Source organism: Microcaecilia unicolor, chromosome 13, assembly GCF_901765095.1.
Source record: "Microcaecilia unicolor chromosome 13, aMicUni1.1, whole genome shotgun sequence".
NCBI classification, from domain to species: Eukaryota; Metazoa; Chordata; class Amphibia; order Gymnophiona; family Siphonopidae; genus Microcaecilia; species Microcaecilia unicolor.
Window position 1 is genome coordinate 81,899,279 of NC_044043.1, and position 25,102 is coordinate 81,924,380.

The 25,102-nt window shown below is 44.3% G+C and overlaps 1 protein-coding gene across 3 annotated transcripts in view; it reads left to right on the forward strand.

The window, feature by feature from the left end:
- KCNAB2 (potassium voltage-gated channel subfamily A regulatory beta subunit 2) overlaps positions 1-25,102 on the forward strand; it is a 168,143-nt gene that overhangs the window by 34,573 nt on the left and 108,468 nt on the right. For 2 of the 3 annotated variants that reach the window (XM_030222118.1, XM_030222119.1), the window contains exons 2-3: positions 1,918-2,047; positions 6,122-6,163. In XM_030222118.1, the coding sequence (XP_030077978.1) occupies positions 1,971-2,047; positions 6,122-6,163 (119 nt within the window). In that variant the 5' untranslated portion in view covers positions 1,918-1,970. The remainder of the gene's footprint in view (positions 1-1,917; positions 2,048-6,121; positions 6,164-25,102) is intronic. The other variant, XM_030222120.1, reaches the window with a different exon arrangement.

Here is a 25,102-nt window from a genome sequence, read left to right on the forward strand (position 1 = left end):
GGAACTAAAGTCAGAACACTCTCTCATACTTTACATTCTGCTTCATTCGCATACAGTGTATTTTGTGAAGGGGGTGTAAACAATGAGGAACGTGGAGAGAGCTCAAACTTTAACACGTGTAACTTATCTAGTTCCAAGTTTATTAATAACTTAGGTTTTTCCTGAGCAGTATATTATCTGAGCGGTTTAGAGTTCTTCAGTAATCCAAAAACAGAAAGAAAGGAACTACAAAACCAAAGAGAGAAAAGATAGAGAAAATCAGCAAAACAGTAGAAATACAGAGAAACATCATTGCTGTAAAACCAAACCACCTCCTGCCTGCCAGGCAATAATCGAACATCTAAGACCCAAAACCTTGACGAAATTTATAGAATGTTTTGCTTGTGCCTAAGTGTAAATGTGTATGTACATACTCAATTATGCTAGTATCTTATAAAACAGGGGTTCTCAAACAGTGGTGTCCACATCTCCAAGGGGTGTGGAAAGAAGTCAGACACTGTATGGAGAAGGGTCTTGTAATCTGAGGTAATTTATTGAAACTTGCTAAGGCAGTTATTAGGACAGTTATTCATAGAATTAAGTGTATACTACTGTGATTTTAGCGATATGTTTTATTATTTATTTGTAGCATTTGTATCCCACATTTTCCCACCTATTTGCAGGCTCAATGTGGCTTACATTATGCCATGATGGCGATCGCCATTTCCGGGTACAGAATTTCAGCACTGCTAGCGTCTAACAGCATCATATTGTAGCTGTCAGTAGTCAATAGTGGACATGTGATTTAGGAAGGAGCTGCAAAGGTTTTATTGATCAGTTAAAAGGGGGCACTGGAACAAAAAAAAAAGGTTGTACACTATTTGATTATTTGCTTCACCAAAAAAACAGCTCAAATTGAATTGCAATTTTAACAATTTAAATTACACATGAATAACCTTTAAATAAAATCTAAACCTAAACCTTAAGCCTTTTCCTAAAAAAAAACACACATCCTTTAAAACCAAGCTTTTTAAATATTTCTTAAATTTTCAGTAACATTGGATCTGATGAAGATCCAAAGGTAGAGCATTCCAAAATCTTGGACCTTGTATTTCAAAAGCTCTTTTGAAGTTTTAACGTTATTTACTACTTGAGGGAAACCTTGTGATGTCATAAGAACATAGCCATACTGGGTCAGACCAATGGTCTATCTAGCCCAGTATCCTGTTTCCAACAGTGGCCAATCCAGGTCACAAGTATCTAGCAGAAACCCAAATAGTAGCAAGATTCTGGCAAGGTTCCATGCTACCAACCCCAGGGCAAACTGTGGCTTCCCCATGTCTGTCTCTATAGCAGACTATAGACTTTTTCTCCGGGAATTTGTCCAAACCCTTTTTTTTTTAACCTGAACTGTCTAATAGGCTTATGGATCCTTAATATTGCCTGCAAATATAAAGGACCTTCTAAACGTAAAACACAAAAAAATAAACACAGTAACTTAAAGCCAATGCATTGTTCAATTGGCAGCCAATTGAGGCATATTTTCAAAGCACTTAGCCTTCCAAAACCTATGGAACTTTGGAAGGCTAAGTGCTTTGAAAATATGCCTCAATGTAATTCAGCTAAAAGTGGTGTAACATGCTCAAAAGCTTTCTTATTCATTATATAATCATGCTGCAGTGTTTATCATTAACTGCAGTCTTTTTAACTGGTATCCTGGCGTCAATATAACCCATTACAGTAGTCAGTTCTGCTATAAGGGAAAGTAGGGCCTGTGTTATAGCTTATTCCTTTATAAGCTATAACACAGGGCTCCTGGTAGAAGACGTTTACCCCCTTAGTGTACAGATGTCCCATAAAAGTGCTGTACTTGAACAAGATGCTGTTGTCAAGCAAAACTTTTTTTTTTTCAATATATGCTTTTAATATCTTTTTCAGAGTTCCTTTACAGTGTGAAATAGTAAGTGAGCTGGAAACCTGCAGCTGGCTCCATGTATCCAGAATCAACCACAGACTCACCAGCCCGACTCTCGCTCAGACAGACCGGCTCTCCAGGAATGATTTACAGGTGAGAGTTTCAGATTCTCCCTCACGTGTCTCCCAAATGAACTAAATTTCTTCATATAATATATAATCAGCTAGAAAATGGAACATACCGTTTTTGGTTCATAGGCTCAGGTGTACTAAAGGGTTTTTTTTTTTTTTTTTTGCATTTTATGATTATGGAAAAAGGTTTTAGTACACCAGACCCTTACTTTCTTTGTAGTGTTAATGTAATATTCTGCAAGATCTTGCTATAATCCTTCCTAAGCGCTGTTACCAAAGAAGCATCGAGCACAGCCACCTATATTTGCTAAGTTTTTCCTTGCATCCTCTTCATACATTGGCAAAATATTACAAGGACCTCTGGCTGAGAGAGCAGGGTGCAGCCTCCTTCCAAAAATGCCACTTTTTTTTTTTAGTTTCCTTCAATTCCTTTGAGTTTCTAGCCTTCATGTGCAAAGATCTGAGGGGGGGGGGGGGCCCCTCCCCTCTCCTTTTCCCAGCTTTCTTCACTCCAATCACTGCAGCAACATTCTTCAGCCAGAGGCCATGCCTTAAGTCATCTTCTGGAAACGTGCTCTAAATCTGGCCATAATTCATCGTCAGCATACAGTTCTCTCCCACCCCCAAGGGCTATGAAGGCTACCTCTGCATCATCCACATCCCTGACCAGTCCAAGGCAAGGAAGACCCTAACTGAGAATTAAGTCCTTATTTTAAGTATAATAATGGCCAGCAACGCAAACAGGATGACTCTACCAAGAATAGCTGTGAGACTGCTCCTTGAGCGGTAGTAGCCAGGTTATGAGTGTGTTGTTATCAGCGTTTGAAGTTCAGTTGATGTGACCAGCAGGAACTGATAAAGATAGGTACTCTATCCACAAGCAGATGAATCAGTCACACAGGCTGGTGGTGATCTCATTGGCACTGAAACAACTTTCTGTGAGGCTGTTTTGGAATTCCTGCCCAGCCACATATCACCTCTTTTTATTTTTTTTTTGAGTTACGGCAGACAGTTCTCTTCTTGCAGTATTTTTCTCTCAATTTCCTTACTCACTGAACTGGTGTGTTCACCTTCTGTTTTTTTGGGTTTGTTTTTTTCTTTTCCTTCCTTCCTCCCTCAAAGTCCCCTTAGTGCTCCCTAAAATAAATAAAATATGACTGAGTGAAAAGTAATGCTTCCACCGCCATAATTCATCAATAGACGGCTGTACTGACATGCTACCATGTTCACTTGTTCTTTGAAATCTCCTCCTTCACCTCAGTTGGCGAGAAGTGTCTTTGTGAAGAGGCCGTTTTGCTATTGCTATCGTGAAATGAAAGCATGTGGTAAGCACTTGGTGCAAGAATGAAGGGGGGAGGAATTTCTTCAGAAAATCATGACAACTGATGAAGCATGGGCTCATGGGCCAGAAAAAAAGCGCCAATCCATAGAGTGTGGTCATAAAGGTTTACATGTGAAGAAAAAAATTCAAAAAAAGTCTTCTGCAGGAAAAATGATGGTTACAGTCTTTTGGGACATGGATGGTGGTGGTCACATGAATTTCCGTGAACCTTGTACTCGTACATCCATCAACTCAGAGCATTACACTGCAACCCTGAAAACTTTGAAAGAAAGATTGAGAAGAGTTTGGAAGCACAGGAAAGAAATTTTGTTGCAACATGAGAATGATAGGCCTCACACAGCACAAAATACCGCCGAGACAGTTGTGAAGGTGGATCTCAGTCTTACCCCATCCGCCATACCGCCTAGACTTAGCACCTTGTGATTTCCGTCTTTTTCCAAAATTGAAGGAATATCTTCAGGGGCATCTGTTCAATTCAAATGAAAAGGTGAAAAGGACAGTGAACTGATTAAAGAGACAAGAAGTGCGATTCTTTTGTGGCAGCTTTCAATAACTTGTCCATCATTGGCAGAAATGTGTGACAAATGGTGACAACTAGGGCTGCACGTTGATCACAATTAACTGCAATTAACTGCCCTCCCTCCCTCCTTTCCTCGCCCGCATGCCTGGTCCAGCATCTCTTTGTTAATATATGGCCTGGCTTCAGACCTACCACTGGAATAGAGGTGGGCAAAGCCACACGGCCTAAAACAACTGAAAAAGTACTGACTAGGCCAGGACCGTCAGCGATTCTCCTCTCCCCCTCTCGGTTTACCTTGTTAAGTCTTTGCCCTACAGCAACAGCAGCAGTGTATTGAAACGCTGTCTCAGCCTGCATCGGGACTTTCCTTCTGATACAGCTTCATGTTTTCAGAAAGGGGAACCAGGTCAGAAGGAAAGGTCCGGTGTAGGCCGAGGCAGCGTTTCAATATGCTACTGCTCCAGGGCGAAGACTTTAAAGCAATGTAAACTGGGAAGGGAGGGGAGAGCTGCCAGCGGGAGGGAGGGCGGGTGGGGAAGCATGAGAGAGAGAGAGAGAGAATAGGTGAAAGTGCAGGGGGGCACAGGCAGAGAATGGGTAATAGCACAGGTGGACACAGGCAGAGGGGGAGAGAGAGAATGAGTGAAGGCACAAGGGAGCACATGGGGGGGGGGGGGGAGAGAGAATGGGTGAAGGCACAAGGGAGCCCTTGGGGGGGGGGGGAGAGAGAGAGAATGGGTGAAGGCCCCCTCCACAGCTACAGTAACCTCTTCAATGGCTGGTGATGTAGCTGAAGCCCCGCCAGTTGAAGAAATCCACTGCCTGAATCACCCCCCTTCTTCCTCGAACTCCCTCAGGAGCGAGGAAGTGAACAGAGTGCCTCCAGACACCAACGCTTGCACTCCCCAAGCATGCTCAGTTCAGCATTGGCGGCTAGAGACAGCCAGCTGAGTTCCTCGCTCCTCAGGTAGCACAAGGTGGAAGAGGGACGCTTTGGTAGTGGAATTCTTCGACTGGCTTCAGCATCCCCACCAGCAAACATATAATATCTAATGGAAGGGGAGGAAATGCATGCCCCCCCCCCCCCCCAGGCAATTAAACATTTTAATTGAAATACAGCCCTAGTGACAGCTATATCGAAAAGTAAATAGTTGTAGTAAGAGAGAGTTCCAAGCATTAGTCTTTGTTTTTATTATTCATTACAATATCTTCATTTAAACCAAAGTTATGGATGTGGAGGTATTACTTTTCATTTAACCCTCGTACAAGGACTTCTGTATTAATATTTTGTTCCTTCCAGCAATATTTTTGTCCAGAGTCAGCCTGAATATCTATAAAAAAAAAAACAACAACTTTCAATAAATGTTTAGCAACTCTAAGCTATAGGATTCCCCATGTATGTGGCTGGCTCATCCTGTTCTACGATATAGAAAACAAAATTGTATTTGTAGAATAAGGGGTTCTTTATAGGCCTCAAAATAAATCAAACACACACCCAGCCACCTTCCTGGACCATTGATTCCTAAGGTCTGCAGTGGAACTTGCGAGATGTTTGAGTGGGAACTCTTTCAGATGTACAGAAAAACCTACGTTTCTCTGAGTTCTGAGAGAGCAGGCTGTGTCAACTGCAATGGGCAGCATCCCCACTCGTGTGTCTGATTTATCTTATGTTTGTAAACTGCTTTGGGTTGGACTATGCCTAAGGAAGGTAATGTAGAAATATAGCATCACCCACTTGTTGAATTAATCTTGCTTTCTATGGCGAACCTCAGTTACAAGTAAGCAGTTTTGCTTTTCCTAGTTGGTATTGGAACATATTGATGATTGGATGTTCAGAAAAGTTCACTATTTATATATAGTAGTTCAGTATTATATGGGAGAAGAAATGTTAAAAAAAATTAAACAAAAAAAAAAACCTGAACTTATTTTCTGTAATATAATTGCACTTTGTATATCTAAGGAAAACAAAAAATAGAGAATACAGTACAGAGTTTGCAGTAGTAAAAATTCACTGACCAAGCATTAGATTTATCTAGCAAAAGGCTTTTTACTTTGAAATCTAAGATACTTAATATTTATATTCTGAAGTACAGAACTGTTTTTATCCAGCCTGTATTAGTTTTAGAGGGACACTTGTTATGTTGTATCTTGGGACAGAGGTGGGGGTGTGATACTGCACACTTAAAAATTTGATTTCTGGAATGTTCTCTTTTGTTCTCTATGCTGCTCAAAAGTGCTCGGTATGGGAGTCCCAAAAGACAGCTGCAGTTTTACAGGTATCTAAGCGCTTTATTTCTTGTTGCAAGATATGTTAGAAGAGAAAAGCAACAATGCATACTTTATACTATTAGTTTGGTGAATTGTGTTTTTTGGGTTTTTTTAATTGGGATGTGGGGAAGAGAGATTTGTTTGCAACTTTATTATATTTCCTCTGTTTCTAGTACTGTAAAAAATCTGACTTAATGTGTAGATAAGTACATCTGTGGTTTGGTATCTATAATTAGCTTTTTTTTTTTTTTTCCAAGATGTGTCAGAAGAACTTGTATGCCAGGTTCAATCCATTTGTCTATCCTGATGCACAGTAACTTCCATTAAATGGTTCCAGTCTGTTTGAAAATGTGCTGAACTTTATGAGATTGAGGTCCTTTCCAGTAGCGTAATGTTGAAAAATCACTGGAAAATGAAGGCAAATGCTTTCTTCGTTTTCATAGTACCGTATTTGTGAAACAGTGCACGATTAGAATGAGTATTGGTAGGCAACCTCCAAACATCATGGCCATCAGCCTATTTGGGTTTTCAGGATATTTTTAATGACGATGCATGAAATTAATTTGTTTTCAATGCCTCCTTCGTATGCAAATTTATCTCATGAAGATATCCTCAGAACCTTAGCAGTTTGGTGTCTGGAGGACTTAGGTTGCCTACAATGCTGTTAGAGCTTATATTTTTAGATTTTAAAAAGAATCATCTTTGGTAACCCAGAAAAAGCACATTCTGAATAGTTGTGAAGGTTGAATACTCTGAGGTTCGAAAAACCCTTATTGGAGCTACCTCATATCGATAATAGCTGCACTTCCTTGCCAATACCCAGAATAATAGACCTCAGAATTATTCAATGTTTAGCTGTCAACCAAGTACAGGGAGCAGATTTCTGCTGATACTGGAATCTTAGGTCAAAAGAACTACAAAATGGGCAATCTGTCTCAAGCAAATCATTTCATAATTTAAATTTTGTGTTGCATGTGGTGTTTTTTTTTTTTTCTTTCATTAAATTTCTTTCCGACTTCTCAGTTTTACTTACCAGAATCTTTTCCCTATAAGTACATAATTATATAAGTATTGCCATACTGGGACAGACCGAAGGTCCCTCAAGTCCATCATCTTGTTTCCAACAGTGGCCAATCCAGGTCACAAGTCCCTGGCAAGATCCCCAAAACAGTACCAATACATTTTATGCTGCTTATTTTAGAAATACGCAGTGGATTTTCCCTGAGTCCATTTTAATAATGGTCTATGGACTTTTCCTTTAGGAAGCCATCCAAACCTTTTTTTAAACCCTGCCAAGCTAACCGCTTTTACTACATTCTCTGGCAACGAATTCCAGAGTTTAATTAATTACACGTTGAGTGAAGAAATATTTTCTCCAATTCGTTTTAAATATACCACTTTTTAGCTTTGAGGACTTACTTTTCTTTCTTCACAAGTGTGTCTGTGTGGTGTTGCCTATTGAGAGAAACCAGTGTTTGTCTGAGGTTTGTTTGGTTTTTTTTTTTTTCATTTTTACACTTTGTTGTTTGTGTACCTGAAATTACCATGGCTTGCACAATAGGTTTGAGCTTTAATATTTGTAAATATGATTTTGTTGTTTGGTGATACTGTTCTTACGCAGGATTCTTGGGTGGGGTGAGGATTCAGAGGGGGTCTTGTGATTCTTCAGGTTTTAATATGTTATATTTTAACATGACAGTATTAATCATGGGCTGTTCTTCTTTTTTAGAGGAAGATCCCTCGAATGTGTTACATTATTTTGTTGTTTAATTTTATATGCTGTTTTTTTCAGGTAGGATGGGGTGGGTGGTGATTGTTTCTAATTTAATGTACTGTGCTTAGTGATTATAATTATGTTAGGTGTGTAATCAAGTTGAATGAATTACTAAAATAAATCTACTATGAGGTCATTTTTACTATAGAGGGCAGAATATTAACATTAAAAGTTGCAGCATGACGTTATTAACAAAAGAAACACAAACAACTATAATGTGGAGATCTTTGTAGCATTAAAATCTATTTTCTCTTTCTGTAAGATGATAATGCAATACAAATAAATAAATGGAAGGAGGTGGACAGCTCACACCAAGTCCAATAATACAGCAAGAGGAAAAAGTGCTGGGCAGACTTCTACGGTCTGTGCCCTGAGAATGGCAAGGACAAATCAAACTCTGTGTGTGTGTGTATATATATATATATATATATATATATAGTATCACTTATCTTGTTGGGCAGACTGGATGGACTTTTCAGGTCTTTATCTGCCGTCATTTAATATGTTACTATGTTATGTCTTAAACAAAAATAGGAAAAAGCCTCAGTAGACTCTGATCAGTTCAAACAACAATGGTCTTTTAGGATTCTATTGTCAATGATAGGCATAAAAAACCTCCAGTATTTTTTTTATTGTTAACAGAAATAAATTGGCCCTCCACTGCAAAAATAGTACTTAACTTATAAGTTCTCAAACCACTGCATTTGTCCGATAGTGGCCAGCGTTTTGTTGACTGGTTTAGGGGCCCTTTTACGAAGGTGTGCCTAAAAGTGGCCTGCGCTGGTGTAGGGCCCATGTTTTGGACGCGCACAGGCCCATGTGCTCAGCGTGCCTGGAAAAAAGGCATTCTGCACCCCTCCCCCCAGATTGTTTACATGATTAAAAGGTTGAGTTGATCCTCAAGTAAGCCTTCAGCACTTTGTCCCTTGGTATCCAGGTGTCAATTTGTGGTGGAGTATATTGTAGAGGCCCTCTTGTGATGGTCAGAGTAGATGCCCACATTGCTGAAGGTGGAGCAGTTAGATAGTGGCGTTTGTGGACTATGCTCTCTATGATCTTATGTTTATTTGTTCCCACTCAGTAACCACAGTAGTGGTGTTCCGTAGGTGGCTGTAGCTCTGGTATTGGTTGGTAGCATTTTTAATTCGTGCTAAAAATTAGCGTGCTCTGAACACTAAGATGCCCATTATATTCTTATGGGCATCTAAGTGTTTAGTGCACATGAATTTTTAGCGCGTGTTAAAAACAGTAGTTCACCTTTGTAAAAGACCCCCTAATTGCCTGTACTCAAGGACAGTAGGTGCATGGCTTTGACAGTCGTGGTGCATGTTATATTACAGACACAAAAGAGAGAGTAAAACAGCATACAAAATAATACAGAAACAAAAAAGCAAAACTGGGCCTTCAGGATTGAGATGATCAAAGTCTCTTGTTTATTAATTGACGGATAGACCCGACACGGCGGTTTTTTAGACTGACAGCGTTGTCCATGCTGATCAGGCTCTCTGAGCAATTGAGACTTTATTCCACATCAAAGGTGCTACACTGTGACAGTACCACCTACAATTTTTTTATCAGGATTAGCTGACCCCTGAGGCAGACGCCAGTGCGCCGAAACACGGCCCGTGTTGGGTCTATCCGTCAATTAATAAACAAGAGACTTTGATCATCTCAATCCTGAAGGCCCAGTGTTGCTTTTTTGTTTCTGCATGTTATATTACACCATCTAGTCACCTGCAATAGCCATACTAGATAGGTTGGGGAGGGGGGACTGGGTTGCACTGGATCACAACTCTAGTTCTGATTAAACTTGAGGTTGAAGGAACAGGAGAAAATTGCAGGCCCAAATAGAGTGACTTGATTTATTCAAGACTGTTTTTGGATTACTAAAGCAAATTAAATTTTTTTCTAAAGACTAGAAATCATTTTTTCATCTGTTTTAGATTTTTCAGCCCTGATTTACTAAGGGGCCCTTTTACTAAGCCACGTAGGCACCTATGTGTATCCAGCGCATGTGAATTTTGAACTACCGTGAGGCCCGGGCGGTAATTTCATTTTTTACGTGTGCCAACCAGGCGGTAATCGACATTCTACACGCATAGACGATTACCACCCAGTTAACGTATGAGACCTTACCGCTAGGTCAGTCAGTGGCGGTAAGAGTCCCAAAATGGACGCACAGCAATTTTTATTTTGCTGCAGGTCCAATTTTGGCCAGAAATAAAGGCCTTTTTCGTAGGCGCACTGAAAAACGGACATGTGCATGTCCAATAGACGTGTCTACACCAGCGCAGGCGCTTTTCGGCGCACCTTAGTAAAAGGACCCCTAAGCTTTTTTTTTTTCTCTATAAGAGACAGAATGGGAGTTTAAAAAATCATCCAAAAAGTGCAGGGATTAATAATATAAAATCTCAGGAATGAGGCAGCTCCTGTAATTGTATATTGTTTACCTTGAATAATAATAATTTTTTTTTAAGTGGATGCTAATTATCAGTTTTTAGTTAATCAGCGTAATAGAATGAACAAGTGAACACATCCAGGGGAGCCGTATCTATTTTGGCAGGGCTGTCTAGCTACTCAGCATTCCTAGATTAATTATGCTCTTTCAGCCCCTGAAACCTGTCGTTGGAAGCACATAGGCATCTAAGGTAAGTATCTGCTGTATCAAAAGTAAGCGATGCCAAAATCCATAAGGAGAGTGAACATTTGAAGGCTTTTAAAGAAAGATCCGTCTTGAATAATTTAACTTCTCTTTGCTAAGATAGAAATCTCCTAATACTGCTAATGGGCTTCTGCGAGATCTGAAATCTAGAGGGACTCATTGTATTAACCAATTGCTTTGGCTGTTCAGCAGCGGCACACCCATAAAGGAAAAAAAAAAAAAAAGACACCAGTGCCTGTATCTTTTACATCTTTATGGAAAACCTTAATAAACAAGAACTTCTTTTTAATGAGGAGGATTTCACGACACCGGGTGAGTGTAGCTATGCCTCTGGCTGCAGGTGTTAGTTGAAACTGCGTAGGACCTTTTGTTGGATGGCACATTAATCCGAAGGGTGACCTAGGGGATCATTTTACAGAGGACTATAAAGGTTCCCAGCTTGTAGTATTTCTTTGTTTTTTATTTTTTTTTTCTATATAGTTTTTGATGACTCTTTTTACAAAACCAGAAAGTTTTATGCTGCTTTAGTTGACCACATTTATTACTAAATAAAGAACATAAGTTTTCACAATAGCAAGGCAGTTATTTGTACTATTGTTAGAAGAATTAATGTTTGCTGAATTCTAGAACTTAAGCTTTGTTTTGTGTTTTTTTTAGTTCATTTTGCATGGTTTCTTGAATATATCTATGTTTAACCATTTTTTCCATCGGTATACTGTATTCATGGGCCTAGCCTATTGCTTATTTTAGAATTTTCCCAGTTGTTTTGTGTCATGTAAAGCATGAAATTCAGTCATTTATTTAAAATGCAACTGCATTTTTTGACTTGGGTACGCTTTATAAATTCTTGCACGTGGCATCTTTGAAATGCATTGCTCTGTTTTCTGCTTCCTTTTGAGAGCTTTTTACTGTTTTCCATATGCATATGGTTATCATATAGTGACAAACATTGTTCTTGTGTTTTTTTTTCCCTATTCTTGAGACTTTTGAATGCTTATGAGGCATATTTTCAAAGCACTTAGCCTTCCAAAGTTCCATAGAAACCTATGGAACTTTGGAAGGCTAAGTGCTTTGAAAATATGCCTCTATGTGTATTAAGAATTGGAATAGCATACCTGGGTGTCTGTCTTGAGAAAACGTTTTCAATATTTAAATTGATTAATTCATTATCGATGTATGAAACTTTTATATATTTTATTGCCACTGTTTTATATCTGATATGTTTTGAGGCTCCGAGTTTCATGATATTTAGTTTGAATAGAATAAAAGAAACTAATGCTTCCAAAATATTAGTACACTAAAAATATTTTTCACTTTTAAGTGCCTTCTCCTTTGTTTTTCCAGGAATCTCTGCATTCTGTTTTTAAATTTTGTAGTTAACTTTTGACAGTGGTCTGCTTACTCTTCTGTTCATGTTATTTGTAGATGTTATATAATCTCAGCATCACTTGGGTTCTTGTATGTTTAGATACCGAGCAGAGGAATTCAGCAGAGAACTGCAGAAGCAGCAGTGTTCAGAGTAATTGGTGTTGTAGAGGATTTAAGGGGGGATAAGTGAGGACTGCCAATAAAAGAGGGATACACAACAGTATTATTTACACTTGGATTTAGCTTGCTTCTTTTTCAGTAGTAGCTCACGGTGAGTTATCTAGGTATATATCTAGTAGAATTGGAAAAGGTACAGCGAAGGGCGACGAAAATGATAGTGGGGATGGGACGACTTTCCTATGAAGAGAGGCTGAGAAGGCTAGGGCTTTTCAGCTTGGAGAAGAGACGGCTGAGGGGAGATATGATAGAAGTGTATAAAATAATGAGTGGAATGGATCGGGTGGATGTGAAGCGACTGTTCACGCTATCCAAAAATACTAGGACTAGAGGGCATGAGTTGAAGCTACAGTGTGGTAAATTTAAAACGAATCGGAGAAAATTTTTCTTCACCCAACGTGTAATTAGACTCTGGAATTCGTTGCCGGAGAACGTGGTACGGGCGGTTAGCTTGACGGAGTTTAAAAAGGGGTTAGATAGATTCCTAAAGGACAAGTCCATAGACCGCTATTAAATGGACTTGGAAAAATTCCGCATTTTTAGGTATAACTTGTCTGGAATGTTTTTACGTTTGGGGAGCGTGCCAGGTGCCCTTGACCTGGATTGGCCACTGTCGGTGACAGGATGCTGGGCTAGATGGACCTTTGGTCTTTCCCAGTATGGCACTACTTATGTACTTATGTACTTATTCCATGTCCCTGGAGGGCTCACAATCAAATTTTGTACCTGGGGCATTGGAGAGTTAAGTGACTTGTTCAAGATCACGAGGAGAAGCAGTGGGATATGAACTGGCTTTGCTGGTTGTTAGCCTTCTGCTCTAAGGACTAGGCTACTCCTCGACAGAAAATCAGTATGTTTAGATACCGAGCAGAGGAATTCAGCAGAGAACTGCAGAAGCAGCAGTGTTCAGAGTAATTGGTGTTCTCCGAGGACAAGCAGGCTGCTTGTTCTCACTGATGGGTGACGTCCACGGCAGCCCCTCCAATCGGAAACTTCACTAGCAAAGTCCTTTGCTAGCCCTCGCGCGCCCGCGCGCACCGCGCATGCGCGGCCGTCTTCCCGCCCGAAACCGGCTCGAGCCGGCCAGTCTTCTTTTGTCCGCACTCGGTACGGTCGTGTTTTCGCCGTGTCGAGCCCCGGAAAGTCGACCTCGCGCGTCCAATTTGTTTGAACGTGTTTTTTCCTTCGGGAAAGCTTTGTCCTAGTCGGGAAGTGCTCCGGAAACCCCCCGCCGGGTTTCGTGTAAATCCTCCCCGTACTTCCAGCTTTTTTGCCCCGGTAAGTTTTCTTTCGTCGTCGGGGTAGGCCTTTTTTCGGCCTCGGTCGAGATTTTTTCTCCCTCTAAATTTGGTGCTTCGAATTTCGCCATTTCGGCTTTTGATTTCGCCGGCGTGATTTTTCCGCCCATGACATCGAAGCCTTCCAGCGGCTTCAAGAAGTGCACCCAGTGCGCCCGGGTTATCTCGCTCACTGATCGACACTCGTCGTGTCTTCAGTGTCTGGGGGCCGAGCACCGCCCTCAGAACTGCAGTCTGTGTTCCCTGCTTCAAAGGCGGACTCAGGTAGCGAGACTAGCCCAGTGGAACGTGTTGTTCTCGGGCTCTTCGTCGGCATCGGCACCGGGATCTTCGAGTGCATCGACGTCGTCAGCGTCCAGACCATCTTCCTCGGCCGCCCCTGCATCGAGTGCATCGAGGCATCGGGCCTCTGCATCGGCGCCGAGACATCGGATAGCTGCATCGACGTCGGTGGTACCAGGACCTCGTCTGCTGATGTCGTCGGACGGTGGTGCATCGGGTGGAGTGCAGGTGAGGGCTGTCCATTCCCCTGCTGGTGGCGGTGAGCCCTCGGGTGGGTCTCCGCCTACCCTGAGGGCTCCTGCGGTACAGCCCCCCCGAGATCGACCTTCTTCAGTCTCGGCCCCGAGGAAGCGACGGGTGGATTCGACGTCCTCCTCGTCGGTGCCGGGGAGCTCCGGTGACATGCTTCGGAAGAAATCGAAGAAGCATCGACACCGGTCTCCTCCCCGTGTCGGCACCGAGAGCTCTGGGTCGCCGAGGGATTCGGCACCCAGCAGGCATCGGCACCGAGAGGACCGCTCACCCTCTGTTCAGGAGGTGTCGATGCGCTCCGCTCTGGACAGCCCGGAACAGCCTCCACGCCCGGAACAGGTACTGACGTCGACGCCTGCATCGACCTCTCAGCCTTTCTCTGCAGCCGCTCTAAACGAGAGCCTCCGGGCCGTTCTCCCAGAGATTCTGGGAGAGCTGTTGCGCCCTACCCCTCCGGTACCGGCGGTGCTTGCGCCACCGGTACCGTCGAGCGTGGCGCCGGCTGGCCCATCGCCCAGGTTGAGGTCCCCGACGTCGGTACCCGCGTGCGGTACCGACCGCGGCCACCTCCCAGGAAGGCTCCCCGACTACGTCGGCGGAGGGAGCTTCGCCGATGCGGGCGAGGGAGTCTACCTCTCGACGCCCCCATCGTGGACAGGGTTCCACGGAGTCGAGCAGGGCGAGGTTGCAGACACAGGTCCGTGAACTTGTGTCTGACACCGAGGGTGAGGCCTCGTGGGAGGAAGAGGAAGATCCCAGATATTTCTCTGACGAGGAGTCTGGGGGTCTTCCGTCTGATCCCACTCCCTCTCCTGAGAGACAGCTTTCTCCTCCCGAGAGTCTGTCTTTTGCCTCCTTTGTCCGGGAGATGTCTACGGCCATCCCCTTCCCGGTGGTTGTGGAGGACGAGCCCAGGGCTGAAATGTTTGAGCTCCTGGACTATCCTTCTCCACCTAAGGAAGCGTCCACTGTTCCCTTGCACCATGTCCTGAAGAAGACATTGCTTGCGAACTGGACCAAACCATTAACTAATCCCCACATTCCCAAGAAGATCGAGTCCCAGTACCGGATCCATGGGGACCCAGAGCTGATGCGCACTCAGTTGCCTCATGACTCTGGAGTTGTGGATTTGGCCCTAAAGAAGGCTAAGAGTTCTAGGGAACATGCTTCGGCGCCCCCGGGCAAGGACGCTAGAACCTTAGACTCCTTTGGGAGGAAGGCCTACCATTCCTCTATGCTCGTGTCCAAGATCCAGTCTTACCAGCTCTACACGAGCATACACATGCGGAATAATGTGCGGCAGTTGGCGGGCTTGGTTGATGCTCTTCCCCCTGAGCAAGCCAAGCCTTTTCAGGAGGTGGTCAGGCAGCTGAAGGCGTGCAGAAAATTCCTGGCCAGAGGAGTTTATGACACTTTTGATGTTGCGTCCAGGGCCGCTGCTCAAGGTGTGGTGATGCGCAGGCTCTCATGGCTGCGTGCCGCCGACCTGGAGAATAGAGTCCAGCAGCGGATTACGGACTTGCCTTGCCGTGCGGATAACATTTTTGGCGAAAAAGTCGAGCAGGTGGTAGAGTCTCTCCACCAGCGGGACACTGCATTCGACAAGTTCGCCCGCCGGCAGCCTTCAGCTTCTACCTCTACAGGTAGACGATTTTTCGGGGGAAGGAAGACTGTTCCCTATACTTCTGGCAAGCGTAGGTACAATCCTCCTTCCCGACAGCCTGCGGCCCAGGCTAAGCCCCAGCGCGCTCGCTCTCGTCAGCAGCGTGCGAATCAGCAAGGCCCCGCGGCTCCCCAGCAAAAGCAAGGGGCGAGCTTTTGACTGGCTCCAGCAGAGCATAGCCGACATCCAAGTGTCAGTGCCGGGCGACCTGCCTGTCGGAGGGAGGTTGAAAGCTTTTCACCAAAGGTGGCCTCTTATAACCTCCGATCAGTGGGTTCTCCAAATAGTCCGGCAAGGATACACCCTCAATTTGGCCTCTCAACCTCCAAATTGTCCACCGGGAGCTCAGTCCTACAGCTTCCAGCACAAGCAGGTACTTGCAGAGGAACTCTCCGCCCTTCTCAGCGCCAATGCGGTCGAGCCCGTGCCATCCGGGCAAGAAGGGCTGGGGTTCTATTCCAGGTACTTCCTTGTGGAAAAGAAAACAGGGGGGATGCGTCCCATCCTAGACCTAAGGGCCCTGAACAAATATCTCGTAAAAGAAAAGTTCAGGATGCTTTCCCTGGGCACCCTTCTCCCCATGATTCAGCAAAACGATTGGCTATGCTCTCTGGACTTGAAGGATGCCTACACACACATCCCGATACTGCCAGCTCACAGACAGTATCTGCGATTTCAGCTGGGCGCACGCCACTTCCAGTACTGTGTGCTACCCTTTGGGCTCGCCTCTGCGCCCAGGGTGTTCACAAAGTGCCTAGCTGTGGTAGCAGCGGCGCTTCGCAGGCTGGGGGTGCACGTGTTCCCATACCTCGACGATTGGCTGGTGAAGAACACATCCGAGGCAGGAGCCCTGCAGTCCATGCAGATGACTATTCGCCTCCTGGAGCTACTGGGGTTTGTGATAAATTACCCAAAGTCCCATCTTCTCCCAGTGCAGAAACTCGAATTCATCGGAGCCCTGCTGGATTCTCGGACGGCTCGCGCCTATCTCCCAGAGGCGAGGGCCAACAACTTGTTGTCCCTCGTCTCGCGGGTGCGAGCGTCCCAGCAGATCACAGCTCGGCAGATGTTGAGATTGCTGGGCCACATGGCCTCCACAGTTCATGTGACTCCCATGGCCCGCCTTCACATGAGATCTGCTCAATGGACCCTAGCCTCCCAGTGGTATCAGGCCGCCGGGGGTCTAGAGGACGTGATCCACCTGTCCACGAGTTTTCTCGAATCCCTGTATTGGTGGACGATTTGCTCCAATTTGACTCTGGGACGTCCCTTCCAAATTCCTCAGCCACAAAAAGTGCTGACCACGGATGCGTCTCTCCTGGGATGGGGAGCTCATGTCGATGGGCTTCACACCCAAGGAAGGTGGTCCCTCCAAGAAAGCGATCTACAGATCAATCTTCTGGAGTTGCGAGCGATCTGGAACGCTCTGAAGGCTTTCAGAGATCGGCTGTCCCACCAAATTATCCAAATTCAGACAGACAATCAGGTTGCCATGTACTATGTCAACAAGCAGGGGGGCACCGGATCTCGCCCCCTGTGTCAGGAAGCCGTCAGCATGTGGCTCTGGGCTCGCCGTCAAGGCATGGTGCTCCAAGCCACATATCTGGCAGGCGTAAACAACAGTCTGGCCGACAGGTTGAGCAGGATTATGCAACCTCACGAGTGGTCGCTCAATTCCCGTGTGGTGCGACAGATCTTCCAGGCGTGGGGCACCCCCCTGGTGGATCTCTTCGCATCTCAAGTGAACCACAAGGTCCCTCAGTTCTGTTCCAGGCTTCAGGCCCACGGCAGACTGGCGTCGGATGCCTTCCTCCTGGATTGGGGGGAAGGTCTGCTGTATGCTTATCCTCCCATTCCTCTGGTGGGGAAGACTTTGTTGAAACTCAAGCAAGACCGAGGCACCATGATTCTGATTGCTCCCTTTTGGCCGCGTCAGATCTGGTTCCCTCTTCTTCTGGAGTTATCCTCCGAAGAACCGTGGAGATTGGAGTTTTTTCCGACCCTCATCACGCAGGACGAAGGGGCTCTGCTGCATCCCAACCTCCAGTCCCTGGCTCTCACGGCCTGGATGTTGAGGGCGTAGACTTTGCCTCTTTGGGTCTGCCAGAGGGTGTCTCCCGCGTCTTGCTTGCTTCCAGGAAAGACTCCACTAAGAGAAGTTACTTCTTTCATTGGAGGAGGTTTGCCGTCTGGTGTGACAGCAAGGCCCTAGATCCTCGCTCTTGTCCTACACAGACCCTGCTTGAATACCTTCTCCACTTGTCTGAGTCTGGTCTGAAGACCAACTCCGTAAGGGTTCACCTTAGTGCAATCAGTGCATACCATTACCAAGTGGAAGGTAAGCCGATCTCAGGACAGCCTTTAGTTGTTCGCTTCATGAGAGGTTTGCTTTTGTCAAAGCCCCCTGTCAAGCCTCCTACAGTGTCATGGGATCTCAATGTCGTTCTCACCCAGCTGATGAAACCTCCTTTCGAGCCACTGAATTCCTGCCATCCGAAGTACTTGACCTGGAAGGTCATTTTCTTGGTGGCAGTTACCTCGGCTCGTAGAGTCAGTGAGCTTCAGGCCCTGGTAGCCCAGGCCCCTTACACCAAATTTCATCACAACAGAGTAGTCCTCCGCACTCACCCTAAGTTTCTGCCAAAGGTTGTGTCGGAGTTCCATCTGAACCAGTCAATTGTCTTGCCAACATTCTTTCCCCGTCCTCATTCCTGCCCTGCTGAACGTCAGCTGCACACATTGGACTGCAAGAGAGCATTGGCCTTCTATCTGGAGCGGACACAGCCCCACAGACAGTCCGCCCAATTGTTTGTTTCTTTTGATCCCAACAAGAGGGGAGTGGCTGTAGGGAAACGCACCATATCCAATTGGCTAGCAGATTGCATTTCCTTCACTTACGCCCAGGCTGGGCTGGCTCTTGAGGGTCATGTCACGGCTCATAATGTTAGAGCCATGGCAGCGTCGGTAGCCCACTTGAAGTCAGCCACCATGGAGGAAATTTGCAAAGCTGCGACGTGGTCATCTGTCCACACATTCACATCTCATTACTGCCTGCAGCAGGATACCCGACGTGACAGTCGGTTCGGGCAGTCAGTTCTTCAGAACCTGTTTGGGCTTTAGGATCCAACTCCACCCCCCGAGGGCCCTGTTTGTTCTGTCCAGGCTACACTCTCAGTTAGTTGGTAAATTTTTTAGGTCAATCTCAGTTATGTCCTCGCCGTTGCGAGGCCCAATTGACCAATGTTGTTGTTTTGAGTGAGCCTGGGGGCTAGGGATACCCCATCAGTGAGAACAAGCAGCCTGCTTGTCCTCGGAGAAAGCGAATGCTACATACCTGTAGAAGGTATTCTCCGAGGACAGCAGGCTGATTGTTCTCACAAACCCGCCCGCCTCCCCTTTGGAGTTGTGTCTTCCCTTGAAGTGTATTGTCTTGCTACATACTGGACTGGCCGGCTCGAGCCGGTTTCGGGCGGGAAGACGGCCGCGCATGCGCGGTGCGCGCGGGCGCGCGAGGGCTAGCAAAGGACTTTGCTAGTGAAGTTTCCGATTGGAGGGGCTGCCGTGGACGTCACCCATCAGTGAGAACAATCAGCCTGCTGTCCTCGGAGAATACCTTCTACAGGTATGTAGCATTCGCTTTGTAGAGGATTTAAGGGGGGATAAGTGAGGACTGCCAATAAAAGAGGGATACACAACAGTATTATTTACACTTGGATTTAGCTTGCTTCTTTTTCAGTAGTAGCTCACGGTGAGTTATCTAGGTATATATCTAGTAGAATTGGAAAAGGTACAGCGAAGGGCGACGAAAATGATAGTGGGGATGGGACGACTTTCCTATGAAGAGAGGCTGAGAAGGCTAGGGCTTTTCAGCTTGGAGAAGAGACGGCTGAGGGGAGATATGATAGAAGTGTATAAAATAATGAGTGGAATGGATCGGGTGGATGTGAAGCGACTGTTCACGCTATCCAAAAATACTAGGACTAGAGGGCATGAGTTGAAGCTACAGTGTGGTAAATTTAAAACGAATCGGAGAAAATTTTTCTTCACCCAACGTGTAATTAGACTCTGGAATTCGTTGCCGGAGAACGTGGTACGGGCGGTTAGCTTGACGGAGTTTAAAAAGGGGTTAGATAGATTCCTAAAGGACAAGTCCATAGACCGCTATTAAATGGACTTGGAAAAATTCCGCATTTTTAGGTATAACTTGTCTGGAATGTTTTTACGTTTGGGGAGCGTGCCAGGTGCCCTTGACCTGGATTGGCCACTGTCGGTGACAGGATGCTGGGCTAGATGGACCTTTGGTCTTTCCCAGTATGGCACTACTTATGTACTTATGTACTTATTCCATGTCCCTGGAGGGCTCACAATCAAATTTTGTACCTGGGGCATTGGAGAGTTAAGTGACTTGTTCAAGATCACGAGGAGAAGCAGTGGGATATGAACTGGCTTTGCTGGTTGTTAGCCTTCTGCTCTAAGGACTAGGCTACTCCTCGACAGAAAATCAGTAGGGGCAGCAGAAGTAGTTGAACTTACAGACAAATCAAGGCATATCAGAACCTAAGTAAAGGTGAAAAGGGAACTGTGTGTAAAAATAGAAAGACATTGTTTTTCTATTACTTTTAAATGTCAAGAGACTCAGAAAACACAGGGGAGAATATTCAACAGCTTTTGCTCTGTCCCTGGCTTGAGCGATGGCCACTGCACAGTGTGGGATCTCACAAGTGGTGAAACGTGATTGGTAGTGTAAAGGAGGATTTATTTACCTATTGGTATTTATATATTTGTGTATCTTATTGCATTGGGAATTTTTGTACAATTTGTAGTCTTTGAAAGAAAGAAGGGAAAGGAGATATGATACAAATGTCCATATATCTAGCAGACTTCAGGAAAGCACCAAAAGGTGTGGACTTTGTTTTGTTTCATAAACATATAAAGGAAGGTTGAAGAAAAAGGGTCATCTTATGAAAATGAAGGGTGAGAAACACAAAATAAGTGAGGGTGGTAGATGCATGGAACAGACTTCCAACAGAAGCTCTAAGCTCTGTTCAAGGATATGTAGGATAGGCATATAGGGACCTTAGTGGCAGAATAGAGGAGGTGATGACAAAGCTGGTGAGACCTGTGACAAAAGAGCAGGCAGGTACAGATGAGCAAACCCGGTGGGCCAAAACGATCATTTGTTTGCCGATGTTAATTTATTTTAATATTGTGATTTGTCATATGGTATGTACCCACCTTGATTGTCAGCAAAGGTGGTATATTAAATCCAATAAATGAACAAAAGGAGAAGTTGTCCAGGCTCAATTGGGACCTTCCATGTATGATTGAGTGCAAGCGCCTTGGTTTATGTAGATTCAAAATGGTGGAAGAATTTTAAAATACTGTAAACATTTTTAGAAAAGAAATAATACAGTCAGAATCAAAGAAGGGATCCATAGAGCTAAGAAACTGGGAAGCGGATGACTTGAAAATTCTAGCTATTACTGCAGCTTCAAACGTTTTAAAAAAATGGTTAGAAAAATGGTACTATATAGCAGAATAACGTATCAAAAAGGGTAAGGAGGTGGCAGGATGAGTTCTAGCTTAACATAGTAACAGATGGCAGATGAAGACAAGCATGGTCCATTTAGTCTGCCCAGCAAGGCAGCTAGAGTTGTTCCTGCCTCTCTGTACATGTTACACACCTATGTTTATTTTTCATTGATCCCAACCTCTTGCTGGATAGAGATCCTCTTTACTTCTTTCCATGCCTTTTTGAATTCTGTCATTTGTTTTTGTTCCAACCACTTCCACAAGGAGGATTTTCCAGGCAACCATCACCCTTTCCCTGAAAAAGTATTTTCTGATTGCTTTTAAGCTGTTCTCCTTGCAGCTTCACTTCATGTCCCTTCCTTTGAAAAAGATTTGTTTGCTCATTAATACCTTTCAAGTATTTAAACATCTGCATCATATCATCCCTGTCTCTTCTGTCCTCTAGGATATACATATGTAGATCTTCATACGTTTGTCTTGTAGCGCTATAGAAATGATAAGTAGTAGTAATCTTCTGGCACAGATCCCATACCATTTTGATCATCTTCTGAACTGCTTCAAGTCTTTCTGTACCCTTAGCAAAACATGGCCTCCAAAACTGAACACAGCGAGGCCTCAATAGCTACATGTGCAGAGCATTATCATATCCTCCCTATTACCACACTCTATCAGCCTAGCATCTTTCTGGCCTAGGCCACCACCTTGTCACATTGTTTTGTCACCTCTAGGTTCCTCTCCAGTTTTATTTTGTATCAGCCTAGCATCTTTCTGGCCTAGGCCACCACCTTGTCACATTGTTTTGTCACCTCTAGGTTCCTCTCCAGTTTTATTTTGTATCAGCCTAGCATCTTTCTGGCCTAGGCCACCACCTTGTCACATTGTTTTGTCACCTCTAGGTTCCTCTCCAGTTTTATTTTGAATCAGCCTCTCTCTTCCTATCCTATACGGCTTCTTTGGATTTCTCCATCCAAAATGCATCAGTCTGCATTTCTTTACATTAAAGCTTAACTGCCAAGCTTTAGCCCACACTTCTAATATTTCTAGATCACTTCTCATCATGTCTACCTCTCCATGTGGAGAATGTTCAAGGGCTGGTGTTCTGAGCGCAGACTTTCTGCCTTGTGTTCTCAGATTTCTCACATCCTAGCATTTCTCAAAGCAGGTCTTGAGAAAGGATTGGTGTTGAAGTTCAGATTACGGCTGACCTATTTCATGGGCCAACTACAGAAGAAGTCTCTTGTGATTCACCCAGATACCGTTCAATTCTTGTGGGGAGTGGGCCGCATTTGGCCTCCCTTTCATATATTGTGTCCAGAGTGGAACTTTGATGTCGTTCTTCGGGCTCTTCAGAATCTTCATAATGGAAGGAGAAATTAGGTCTTAACCTGATGATAATTTTCTTTCCATTAGTCCTTCCCACTATTCCAGAGGCCCTCCTGAGGTTTCTGAGATGTTTAGTTGGTGCAAGGTAATGGTCAGATAACGACTGTGACCTTACATGGTGGTTCCTGTATATCTCCCATTCTCTAAAAGCTGTCCAGAGATGAGAAGTCCACACATGTTTACTCGTCTGGTTAGTGCTAGGTTAGCGAGCTGATCAAAGTTGTTGTGTTTATGCTGAGTTTCTCCCCACTGCTTGTCCATAAAAATACCGAGGAGCTAGACTGGATGCCAAGAGAGATGCCTCAGTTCAGTCCAGCTCTCTATCTCCATTTGCTGGTTGGACACCACTACCCTACAGGTTCTGAAATAGTGGGAAGGACTAATGGAAAGAAAATTATCAGGTGAGACCTAATTTCTCCTTTCCTCCTATCCCTTCAGCCATATCGCTCAGAATCATCCAGTCCCTAAGGTAAAGCACTACTTACCTAACTTTTGAGTGAATTCAGTTTATCACCACCACCTGTCAACTGTCAGTCAACCAGTTTGTGATCCAGTTCACCACCTTGGGACCCACCCCCAGGGCACTCAGTTTCCTTGTAAGCCTCCTGTGAGCAACAGTATCAAAGGCTTTGCTTCAGTCTAAGTAGACTGCATTTAGCACATGCCCTCAATCTAGTTTATCCGGTCAGCCAGTCAAATAAATCAACCAGATTAATTTGGCATGATCTTACTTTTGGTAAAACTATGTTGCCTCAGGTCTTGCAACCCATTTGATTCTAGAAAGAACACTATCCTTTCTTTTACCATATCTGTTTACCTTGGTCGGGGGGGGGGGGGAGTGTGAGTAGTTTTTTTATTTTATTTATTTATTTATTTTATTACATTTGTACCCCTCCCTTTCCCACTCATGGCAGGCTAAATGCGGCTTACATGGGGCAATGGAGGGTTAAGTGACTTGCCCAGAGTCACAAAGAGCTGCCTGTGCCTGAAGTGGGAATCGAACTCAGTTCCTCAGTTCCCCAGGACCAAAGTCCACCACCCTAACCACTAGTCCACTCCTCCACTGTTGCTACTAATTGAGATTCTACATGGAATGTTGCTATTCCACTAGCAACATTCCATGTAGAAGTCGGCCCTTGCAGATCAGCAATGTGTCCGCGCAGGCTTCTGCTTCTGACTCACAGAAACAGAAGCCTGCGCAGCCTTCTACATGGAATGTTGCTAGTGGAATAGCAACATTCCATGTAGAATCTCCAATAGTAGCAACATTCCATGTAGAATCTCCAATAGTAGCAACATTCCATGTAGAATCTCCAATAGTATCTATTTTATTTTTGTTACATTTGTACCCTGCGCTTTCCCACTCATGGCAGGCTCAATGCGGCTTACATGGGGCAATGGAGGGTTAAGTGACTTGCCAGAGTCACAAGGAGCTGCCTGTGCCTGAAGTGGGAATCGAACTCAGTTCCTCAATTCCCCAAGACCAAAGTCCACCACCCTAACCACTAGGCCTCCCTTATATTCTCTTCTGTATTCTCTTTCTTGTTCTCTGTCTTCTCACCTTTATATTTTAAGATGTGCACTGCTTTGATACAATTGTCATTTGCAGTATATCTAAAGATATTAAAAAAAAAACATATTCCATTCCCACATGTGCTTTAGTAAATCATTTGGGGTCCTCCTCCAAGAATTTCTTTTTCTCCCAGGAACACCAAACAGAATATATTTAACATTTCCTCTTTTTTCACATCATGCTCTCTACACGTTGTTCATCAGACTTTTAATCCTTCAATTCTACCTCTGACCTTCCTCCTCTTCCCAGTATAGCTGAAAAAATGTTACCACTTTGCCTTACATTTTTAGCCGGTTTTATTTCTACATAAGCTTTTTTGTGTGTCTTTTTCAGTTTTTTTTTCTGTGATGTTCTTGTGATCGTGTGTATTTTGTGAATGCTCTAGTTGTGCCTTTAGGAGTGGAGGAGTAGCCTAGTGGTTAGTGCAGTGGACTTTGATCCTGGGGAACTGAGTTCATTTCCCACTGCAGCTCCTTGTGACTCTGGGCAAGTCACTTAACCCTCCATTGCCCCTGGTACAAAATAAGTACCTGAATATATGCAAACTGCTTTGAATGTAGTTGCAAAAACCTCAGAAAGGCAGTATATCAAGTCCCATTTCCCTTTCCCCCTTTCCCTTATGACATCACAATATCAGAAGTGAGCCAAGTATTGGGCAATCAAGCCATTGTGACATCACTGATAAGGTTGACTCTTATTGGTGGAATGAGTGGAGGAGTAGCCTAGTGGTTAGTGCAGTGGACTTTGATCCTGGGGAACTGAGTTCAATTCCCACTGCAGCTCCTTGTGACTCTGGGCAAGTCACTTAACCCTCCATTGCCCCTTGGTACAAAATAAGTACCTGAATATATGTAAACCGCTTTGAATGTAGTTGCAAAAACCTCAAAGTCCCATTTCCCTTTCCCTTTATTTTTGCCAGTACTTTTTGGAGAACCATATTGATTTTACTTTTTTTTTTTTTTTTTAAGCTCTTGCTTTTATTT